Here is a 10,957-nt window from a genome sequence, read left to right as displayed (position 1 = left end):
AACGGTCAGATGCGAAATAACGATAAGTTTTATAATAGTGCGAAGCCACGGTTAAAAGGAAAACGCCAAAAGCTTAATCGTACACAAAAATGCTACAGATAAATGCAACAATAGGCTTGTTATTATACTCGGATTCTGAAATTATATATATATATATGACATAAATGAATATGATGGCGTAAAAGCGAATTAAGGCTTCTTTTTACCTTCAGTTACGCTGGCTTGGCCATAACCGAATAGTTCCGTAAGAGTTGGCCTGAGACGCATCGTACACATGTACCTTTCTTACGAGACGGAAGAGGGTTTACGCTATAAAAAGCAGAGTATATAAAATCCTGTAAATGGTTCACTAATGGTGTGGAATACAATGTCGTAGGGTTCCGGACAAATTTTGGGACCATCCGAATTAGCTACTCAGACACAGAAAATAGTTACCAGTTCAGGGAATCTAGTTCCCTCTAAACTATTATATTTAAGGATCTGTAAACGCACGTTTTTACGCAATGTTTGTCGACTCCCGCAACAATGCATTCATTCTTAAAGGCGGTCAAGAAGTTCTATACTACCCGAAGACTGTTGAACCTTCGAGAAGAAAGACATTTTCGATTTTTTACAAAACGGAGCAGTACACTTGCCGAATTAAATCACTTATAAAATATATATATATATATATATATATTTTTTTTTTTTTTTAATTTAGTTTAACCTCTAATTATATTGCTGATAAAGATAAATTTCGACTTAATTCGTTTTTTGAAAAATGCATGGTTTTAAGCAAACTTCCTTTAAATTTACGTTTCATGGGTTGGCTATGCTGATCGAGAACATCAGTTATTCCAATGTAATGACGAAATGCCTTTGACAGAAAATGTTGTTTCTGTGCTACTTGCTTCTTCCATTTCGGGTCAGAACACTTCAACCCACTCCTTCAAGTTTACCTTTGGTCTAGGTTTCTTTCTTCAGATGGAAAGCGCACAAAGAGAACTAGCACGACATTATGGGGGATACGCGGTACGAGAAGAGCGGTTGGAGGGGGCAACGGGGCTTGAGGGCGACGATTCTCTATTTTCCTTTCTCTTTCCCGTTCATAGCGTGACGCCTTTCGAATCAAGGCTTACAGCAATACTTCTAAGATGGAGGCGATCCGGAATGTTTACGACTCTTTCGTCATTGCGTGCGAAGCTTCAGCATAAGCGGACTCTAGCCGGGATCAGTCGGGTCGGCAGGCAACGATTTACGGCCTATGACACTACCAGCAAAAATAGCAGCAGTGAAGACAAAACGAGTATTGCCATGTTGCTTGTTTCGCGTCCTCCAGCGATTTTTCTTTTTGCATATTGGAGTCAGCTACTGCAATGAACTCTTTGGACGGCCGCTAGCGTTGCCCTGGCGTCTGAGCCTCGCTGTCTGGGACTGTTGCCTGTTAGACTAGTCTCTGTCCTCTTGCCTCAGAAGCAGCGGCATACAGGCTATGAACGACCGCGTCCTTGTACTGTTTCTCTTTCTCACTCTTTGTTATATCCTGAGGGCGCCCTCCTTCCTTCCGCTTTCGGTAGCGATGCGTTCATCCATCCATTGCTGCTGGTCAGGGTTCACAGCAGCGTACAGCATACTCGCCTGCATAGAGCAGCAACTAGAGCGCAGAAGCATTTGGTGCAGCAGCGGTTCGGCCTGCCAGATAGCCATCTAGCGTCTTGAACGCACGCTAACACGCGGAGATTCGCTGCCGCCACTGCTGCTGTTTGGCCGTGGTGCTAGCTCGCTTTAAATCCGAGGCTGACGGTCAGCCGCTGTGGCTGCTTTCCGGGAAAAAAGGGCACGGAGCACAGCACAGGACAGCGGCGCAGGTAATCACACCGACCGCATCATACGGGAGTGGCCGCAGAGGACTACGATCGTCGGTGCAAGAACAAAACGAATAATCTGCTGCTACAAGCAGCCAGCCGGACAGACAAATGACCAGCGCGATCGCAGTTGCGTATTAACGCGTGCGTGTGTGTGTGTGTGTGTGTCTGTGTGTGTCTCTGTGTCTGTGTGAAAGTGATCGAGCCGAACGGTTAGTTGTGAATGAAACAGAAGGTACTCTTTTCTCTGCTGCGTGCAAACACAGCAGCGGTAGTCCCAGAAACAACGGCAGAGCAGGTGCCGAATGCAAACAGGCTGCTGACTGCAGCTCTATCTTTGTAATCGTAACGGCAATCGCTGCCACCACCGTTGCCGCTGCTACCGCCTCCATATACTTAGGCAAGACCAAAGCAGTTACAACAGCAGAGGCCGCGCGTACAACTTGTGCGCGTATAGGTGCGAGGCCACTGATTATGAGCAGACGGCTCTTGTGGGCATGTGGGATCGAGAGGAATAGAGTGGGGTGTGCGCCCATGACTTCAGCTGTCGCTCGAAGCGACCGCCACCTAGGAGTTCGATACTACTATTGCGACGACGACGACGACGACGACAACTGTCGTGGTTATTCCTTCGACTTTGTTTGTAGCTTCATTCTCTTTTTGGGCGTAAGCGTCGATTCATCTATACGTGTATAAGCCTTGAAACAAATCCGTGGCGTGTCGCATTGCCAGAGTGCACTTAGAAAGCGACAGGCGGTGAAGCGAATTGAACAGCCGCAGCGGCGTCTGTTCAGATACAAACAGGCGATTTCTGGTCTCTCTAACTGCTCCTGCTGCTGCTGCTGCTGCTACGTGGCCTGCTGTTTGAGATTCCGTGCATTCGTGTGCTAACGTCAAATACACAGGGAGAAAAGGGATATTCCCAGCACCAGCTGGGCGTCAACTAGTCCTTTGCTAGTTTTCCTACAACTGGTTTGTTGACGGAAGACTAACGTTATTGTTGAACCGTGAGCGCGGAACGCGCGGCAAGACGCGACCGCCAACGGTATCGTTCGGCGCAATCAAGCACTTTCTTTCTCACCGTTCATTTTGTCCATTCGACGATTTGTCTGGTTCAATACATTATTGTGATTCAGGAAATTAAGCTAAATCCAGATCCCAAAGAGGCCGGTGACTTATACAGTAGAGCTGTGCGAAAAAGTTTTTGTGTTTGCTCTGAACAACGGGCCTCGTTCTAATTGTTAGATTTGATTGTTATTGTTGTCGATGATTGACCGATCTTCCGACGGCGCTGCGCATGGCCTGACACTGTGTTTGTTGCGAGAGTAGCGCACTGTTTCAAACCAATCGCACGGCCGTGTCACGCTATAGTGGTGTCCACGCATCCACCGGTTAGACGTGTGTGTCCCGCAATCACGCAACGCGACCAGGCTAAGGCAAAGCTAGGGTCGCACACAGGCCTCAGGACTCGATATGTTATCGCGATATTCTCGCGAGATTGCGAGACTCATCGTTAGTGAGGACAGTGAATATCGACGGACGCCGGAAACACGCTTGCGAATGAAGCTCATGATCATAGACTAACACATTATTCGAGCTATCGTTGTTGGTGCATTCATTCTGTCGGTTCGTGCAGAGTAACAGTGGCAGAAAAAAGTAGAGCGTCCACAAATTGCCTACATCAGACAAGCGCGTCCCAAGTCCAGGAACAGCCGCAACAATGTCAGCTACGATAAAAATTACAGCGGCATATAAACGTAATAAAAGTCATAAAATATTAATAATTACATTACCATATAATTAACAGGAAGTGGTATAACTGTGGGTCAAGGCACGACAACAACGGTACTACGCAAAGAAGCCAGTCATCGTTATACCGTCGGATACACCTGCCGAGCAAGGTGTCTTATGGGCCACAGTAGTAGTAGTTTAAGTATTACGATTCTAGTTGGCTGCCTAGACCAGTCAGCTACTGCCTTCTACACAAGCGATACCTAAAAGCGGTGGCGTCATCACCGGGCCGATCGGGAGTACAGGCCGTCAATACTGCGTGGAATTCTGTCGACGAGCCGGACTCGTTCGTACCTCGTCGGGAGGATCCGGGTAGTTTCGTAAGTCGTAAGGACAACCCACAGAGCGTCCTGTCTCATCTACTTAATAGTATTCCCCTGGCACAATTTAAGGGACATTCTGTTTATCCAATACAGCAGCGTTGCCAATTATATTAGCGAACCCAATAGAGTATTTCTTGTTGAAAGATAGCCAATGTATTTATATTAACTAGTACTAATTTGGCTGTTAGAAATCCGTGCTGGTGGTCTAGAATTTCCTGGGGTAGCATACCGCCGTCGAGCGCACTGTTTCCGTTCTACTAATGGCTCGATTTACCTTTTGAGGTTAGCACTGTCCTGCAAGTTGGTTTGCTTGAGACTAGTTGGTCGCGAGTCTGATAGACGAGGGGTGGTAGCCCGATCCTAAACACTTGATCCCTGACCAGCTGTCGTACGACTGGCGAGTGCGTTTGCTTAATCGCAGCACCTCTACAAGAGATCACCGTGTGACAAATTCGAAGTGTATTTTACTTTTGATGCTGCTATTAATACTGTGTTCCTGATCGTGGGGCAAGTAGCGTTAGCCCTTAAGAGATAAAAGAGCATTATCACAACAACAAGTGCTGCTATCTTGGTGTGCTAGCGGCGACACTGCCGGTGCGACGCTGTTATCGGCGTTTAGTCGGTGTTGCTACCAAAACTGGTGCTATCCCAGAGGAAAAATAGAAAGTGCGGGTGAGCTACTGAGCGGTGTGACGACTGAAATCAGTTGAGCCCAACATCGAGGAAGCGAACACTTGCTAGACCGACGGATGAAGTGACAGACCCCGAGAACCGTAGTCGCTTCAAGCGTCGCCGATAACCACGACAGCAGCCAGTAGCTGCAATTTTAGCCTGTACGCTCTCAGCTGAACTGCTACGACAGGAGCAACATAAATAAACAAAAAGAGGAGAATCCTAGCCATCCGAAGCAAACCGAACCATAGCAAAATACCCCATTCAACATTGACACAGCAGCAACAGGCTCTACAGCTTGCGTACTTGAGCAGCTCGCGTCCGTCGTTGTCGTCGTCATCATCGTCGTTTGTCGCCCGCTGAGCTGCGCCCTGTTTTGACGTTTTTCGTTCGTTCGTTCGTTCGTTCGCCTTATTGCCGTTCGCCGCTGATGTATGGTAGCTGAATCTGTTGCATGAGTGCGGGATAAAGAGTAAAAGAGCGCCAGAGAGTCATTGAGAGCGGCTGAGGAGCGCTGAGTGAGTGAGTGAGTGAGTGAGTGAGTGAGTGAGTGAGTGAGTGAGTGACTGACTGACTGACTGGCTGGCTGGCTGGCTGACTGACTGACTGACTAACGAACGAACGGCGCACCGAAAGCGCTGCCACCGCACCACTACGCTAGCACTAGTTACTACCGGCGAGTCGCACTATTCGTGTAGTTGCTGTCTTCCCCGCTGTCGTTTGTTGTTTGAGGCGGCACACGCTCGGTCGGTCGCTGTGCTGCAGATAGAAGAAAGCAGCAGCCAGCGGTGGCGGCAAGTGATCCAGCCATCCAGCTACTTGTTAGTCTGTGACCAGCCAGCGGCGATTGAGCGGTACAGCCGGGTGTTGGCCGCGGACAGAGCTGCAGGGCGTTTGCGTCCGTCGTATGCTGTGTGTCACTTTGACTATTGACGATTGAGAAGCTCAGAAGCAACTTCATACAGCACTTAGCTGACGCCAGGTCGAAGTTGATAAAAAAAAAATAGATAAAGAAAAATAGGGAAAAGGAAAGCCATCAGACTACAATTACCGCTAGCTCTGCGGTAAAGCAACGAACGTGCAGTAATTTGTGCTTGTCACCAGTACGAGTGCACTGTGTTTGATTCACCATTGTCGCCGTAAGCTCTACGATCATACATTAACACGTGATTAATCGTAGCAACAACTGTACAATATACGGCCTTTTGGACCAATTTTCTGGCAAAAGCAAAAGTAAAGACGTGAGCACATGGATGCGTGTACAGTGTAGAGAGCGTGCAGTCAACCTAACCAAGGTTGGAATAACAAAAGGAGTAACTGGTCCGTCAAAGCGTTCGTATTAAGACAAGTGCGTCCTTTTCGCATTGAGCTGGATCGTTAACGAAACCCATCGAGGAGTAAAAGGCAAAATCTGCTTGACCACTGTGAATCCTGCTGCGTTTTTCTACCGCGGCTGTCTAACAGGGAACCAGAGAAAGTGGAGGATCTGTTCCCGCGCGGACGTACCACGTAGAGTGAATGATGTTCTTGCAGAAATAATCGTCATTGTTGTTTTCATGATTATTACTGTAATCGACACAAGCTACAGCTTGAAGAACGAGGAACGAAGTCGCTAAAGTTCCGATCATAGAAGTGCTGTCTATGTTATCAGCTGGTGCGTCGTCAGCAATCAACTTACCTATTATGCAATAGCAACTACCATAACTATAATAAAACATTGCTATAAACAGTAGTTCGGTGCTAACTATCGCAGGGCAGCCCATTCTCTGCGCCGGCTGCCTATTATTTACGCATAGGCCTATTGTTGGCGGTCTCTTCTCCGTCCAGGTTCTATCCTTGCCAGATCCATACATTAATAGAGCTCGTGTGAGTCGACTTATTTCAAGTTCAATACAAAGTATAGCAGAGCAGCACGCCAAAGCAAGATTGATAATGGGGACGCGTAATACGTCAACGAAAAACAAACTCAATCTGAAGCTTCCGCCAATCGAGCCATTCGATCAGCTGCTCGACGAGAAGATCAATGAGTAAGTCTGGTGCACTTGAGTATTTGTTCTATATCCAGCAATACTGTTCGAAGTAGATAAATGAATCAATAGAGCAGGAGCGTACGCCTGATCAATAACCGTTTTACAAATCGTTGCAGCTTTGTAAGATGATGTTTAGGAAAATTAAAGATATAACCCAATTGTAGCAATTATTTGTAAATAGACAGCGACAAACTTAGTTAGCCGTTTAGACCTATTGAATATTACCCATATTGAGACGGTAAGCTTGAACGTTATGAGTTATGATTCTAAAAGATGATGAAAGCGAAATACGAAGTGGGTTCGTACTAATGGGTTGGTCGTCGCATGATGCTATGGGGCGGAGTATGAACCCTGTTAGGGATCGTAACAAACTCTCGGGTAACGAGTAATAATTAGGGTAACGAGTAATAATAGGGTAATAGTACGTGCAATTGCAGTGGTAACAATCGGCCGGCTGATCGTTTTACCGCATCAGTGGCAGCGACTCACACTCCGTCAGCCAGTCCTTTAGGTTATATATATTTCGTTAATTGACGCCGTCTAGTATGTACATCCGGCGCTTGCAGGGCTCGACGAAAGCTGGCTTGAAACTGTGTCATAGGCATACCCAGGCACCGATTAACAGCTTAATGGTACTAGAACACGCATATGGACAAAAGTAACAGGGGAAATTGGCCTAATTTTGCGGTTGCTATTGTGCTCGTTGCAGCCATTGTTGTAGATGATCTATATAATTAAAGTAGTTCCCAAAATTTGCAGTAGGTACGAACCGAGTGCTATTCAGCAGTTCTGGCAAAAACGGTTTATTTTTCGGTAGTATAGTGATTGCATGAAGATTTAGATAAAACAGTATTGCGATTAGAGAAAGGTATAGTTTTTGGCATGGACTTTAAGGAAAAATGAAAATTACTATAGTTAGTTGTACACTGTCATCTCTACACATATTGATCTTATTAGCGATACCTATCTATACGAAAAACGTGTGAATTTAAAAACACCTAAGTTTGTTACAATGTCGAAATACGGAGATGGTAAAACGAAGGTTTTTTACACTTGATGAAGCCATGCGGATAATATAGTAGCTAAAAAACAGGCCCAGATGAGGGAGAGTGTGTTAATCAAAAATGTATATTGTTTAGTTAAGTGTATAATAACGTGTTCGGCCAGTAAAACTTAAGCGAACTCAACAGACCAAACGCAAATATCACGTTCAATAACTTAGTAATAGTTTACGAGCAGGAGTTTACTGCTATGGGACTATACGTCGCGCAACAAGCAGACTCTAAGCTTGCCTATTTATAATTAAACCACTATATTTAGTGTGTAATATCATAGCGTGTAATATGGCTGCGATGTTACTCGTTCTATTTTCCTGCAGCACCTCTCATCTGCAATTAATTGATGTTATAATAAAAATTATTATCGATTGATCTATTATCGATAATAGGCAATCTGCGACTCTATGATCTGTAAAAAGTAGGCTCTTCCTTGACACGCGCGAACTATAGCAGACTGGACGCTTTAGCGAAGGCTGTCGAGATCTGCCCACGGTTATCAGCATTATAAAGGCATACATCTTGATGTTTCCATGAATATACTCCGTAGAAAGCTAGCGGCAGAGGAAAAAGAAAAATGGTTGCCCACGCAGCCTGAACATTGGAGCATGAAGGACCACAGTATTTCGCACGGTTGCCTTGGCGGACGCCGCCGACGTTGCATACTGTCGACTGTATGTTCGTCCTCCGGTTGTCGCTGCTCGGGAAAAAAGGGGACACCGCACAATGCTCTTAGTCTAGACACGGAAAGGTGACATGAGCAGCAGAACTCCTTTGCAAATAAGCGGGCATTGCTACTTCAAGGCCCTTTTTTGGTGTCTGCTATCACCAGCTAATCCGCGCTCCTCTGACAAATGTTTATAGCCACCTCTTTCGTTTTGCTTATCCCTCATAACATATCCTTGCGGCATCGTTCTCGTCCTTTCCCCATCCCCTTCTTTAATTTGATCTCTACGTGTTCTGCTGGACCTGTTCGACTTTCTGGGGTATTATCCATGTTGTCAGATAGGACTTGTTGCTGTTGCTTGCTGCTAGTATCTTTTCAATGGATTAGGAACAATCCCTGCGTGAAGGACTTTGCTGGAGGTGATTTCGTCATTCCCAGGGAACCGGATTGCCTCGAAATATACACACCGACTGAACAGTGAAATAGCCGACTAAGGTGAATCGGCACGCCATCGACCCACTTCTTACACAGCAAAGGCATACGCACTGATGCATCTTCATCGCGTATAAGGGGCACCGTCTCGGTGTGGTAATTGGCAAGGAAGAGTTGAGATCGGTTTCGACGAATAGATTGGATCTGTTGGGACTAGCGTAATGCAATGACGTGAGCGGGCTCGTATAGACTCACATATACATTCGATGAATGGATCAAGAAGAGTAATGATATAATCATGCAGACTCTCTGAGTGATTTGAATGCCATGCTGTTGCTAACTTGTGCTGGTGACAGTGCAAAGATTGACATCGGCGGCAGTGGTAAAGTAGACATCTGGAACATCTAATACGGGGTGAACATAGAAGAAACCTAGACAAGCAAAGTTACTTCGCTGCAAGCCCGTCTAAGAAGACACAAAAAAGCCACATGCATGCATACACCAACGCACTGTTGCCCGTTCGGCACAGACATCGCCTCGGTGGCAACGTCGTTCCTTTTTTGAACGCTCCTGTTTCTTTTATTGAATAACCGAAAGAATGCGCGCGCTCTTGCCTTGCCGACACCTTCGATAATTTGCCTTAATCACGCCTAAAGGTTCCCTATTCCGCATGGCATTCAAATCACCCAAGGAGTCTACATGATTATATCATTACTTTTCTTGATCCGTTCTTCGAATGCGTATGTGAGTCTATACGAGCCCATTTACGTCATTGTATTATACTAGTTCCAGCCTATTCGTCGAAACCGATCTCAACTCTTCTTTGCCAATTACCACACTAAGACGGTGCCTTTTATACGCGATGAAGATATAGCACCCTTTGCTGTGTAAGAAGTGGGTAGATGGCGTGCCGGCTCACCTTAGTCGGCCATTTCACTGTTCAGTCGGTGTGGATATTTCGAGACAGCCCGTTTCTCTAAAAGTGGAGGAATCACCCTCAGAAAAGGGGAAGCAAAGCCCTTTACAAAGGGATGTCCCCGATCCTCTGACAAGATATCAACTGCGAGCAGCAGCGGCAAGTTTCATCTGGTGGCAAGGGCAATATTCCAAAAAGCCGAATAGGTCCAGCAGGACTCGTAGAGGTCAAATTAGAGGAGGGGGTGCCGAAAGAACGAGAAGGGTGTAAAACGAAAGAGGTGACAATGAACGTTCGTTAGAGGACCCTGGATGAGCTGGTGGTAGCAAAGGCCGCTAAGGAAGAACCCTGAAGTAGCGATGACCCCTTACTTGCAGACGAATTCCGCCGCTCGTCGTTGGTTCCCCACTCTCGCCGTGTCTAGACTGGGAGCACTGTGCGTTTTCCTTTTTGTGCAGAACATGCATAGGTGCGCTGTCGCAAGTTGGTGTCGCGGTAGTGCCGTCAATTTTACGTGAGTCAAACAGCGTCACGTTTATATTCATGCTCTTATTACTCTGCATCTGCCCTAGAAGTTCCTTGCCAGGATGAGATAAGGCGGTCATATACGCCGCCTTTACACATGGCGCTATTTTTTTTCGATTAACGGATCCGTATAATCAGAACATGTCCTAATTCTTTTCCAATAGCGTATTCCCTTAATTGTCGACCTGTAGTAATCTCATAATTTTTACACGGCTGAGTACTTCCGCTGCTGTCCTTTACAAACCAGTCAGACCAGATGCAAAGAATATAAACTGAAACTATCTATAAACATATGTACGCGATCAAAAAACGACGGTTTAGTATGGGTGACATGCAACTCCTGGGCAGTTTAAAAAAATTCCATGAAACCAATGCCAACAAATAATCAATGATCATATTACAAGGTCCATGGTGTCAATGATCTCATTTGCTGTGGGCAGCTAGATAAAATTATGCACTTTTGAGCTTCAGCTGTAAAAACATCATATGAATCCATGCTTTACGTTGGTGTATGACACTTTGCAATCGTATTGAATAAAAGTGGCAAGTCAAATTTTGTCAAACCTACAAAACCATAGCATTTAGGGTGTTTGTTTTTTACGCTTGAAAACATTTAACCAGGCGTATTAAAGCTTAATATAGTTCCATATGGATAAAGGCTGTGCTATTCAAATAGATCCCATTTGTGTTCGCCTTGGCAAC

General features: G+C 45.8%; 1 protein-coding gene across 1 annotated transcript in view; it reads left to right on the top strand.

Annotated features, from left to right (window-relative positions):
• The first annotated feature begins 3,030 nt into the window (after positions 1-3,030).
• LOC111265854 (mitogen-activated protein kinase kinase 1) overlaps positions 3,031-10,957 on the top strand; it is a 40,080-nt gene continuing 32,153 nt past the window's right edge. Inside the window, exon 1 of the mRNA XM_022842823.2 lies at positions 3,031-6,657. Coding sequence (XP_022698558.1) covers positions 6,563-6,657 — 95 coding nt within the window. The 5' untranslated portion in view covers positions 3,031-6,562. The remainder of the gene's footprint in view (positions 6,658-10,957) is intronic.

This window comes from Varroa jacobsoni, unplaced genomic scaffold (genome assembly GCF_002532875.2).
Source record: "Varroa jacobsoni isolate VJ856 unplaced genomic scaffold, vjacob_1.0 scaffold_1019, whole genome shotgun sequence".
In the NCBI taxonomy this organism is placed as follows: Eukaryota; Metazoa; Arthropoda; class Arachnida; order Mesostigmata; family Varroidae; genus Varroa; species Varroa jacobsoni.
Note: the sequence above shows the minus strand (reverse complement) of the source record. Positions and strands in the feature narration are given on the sequence as shown.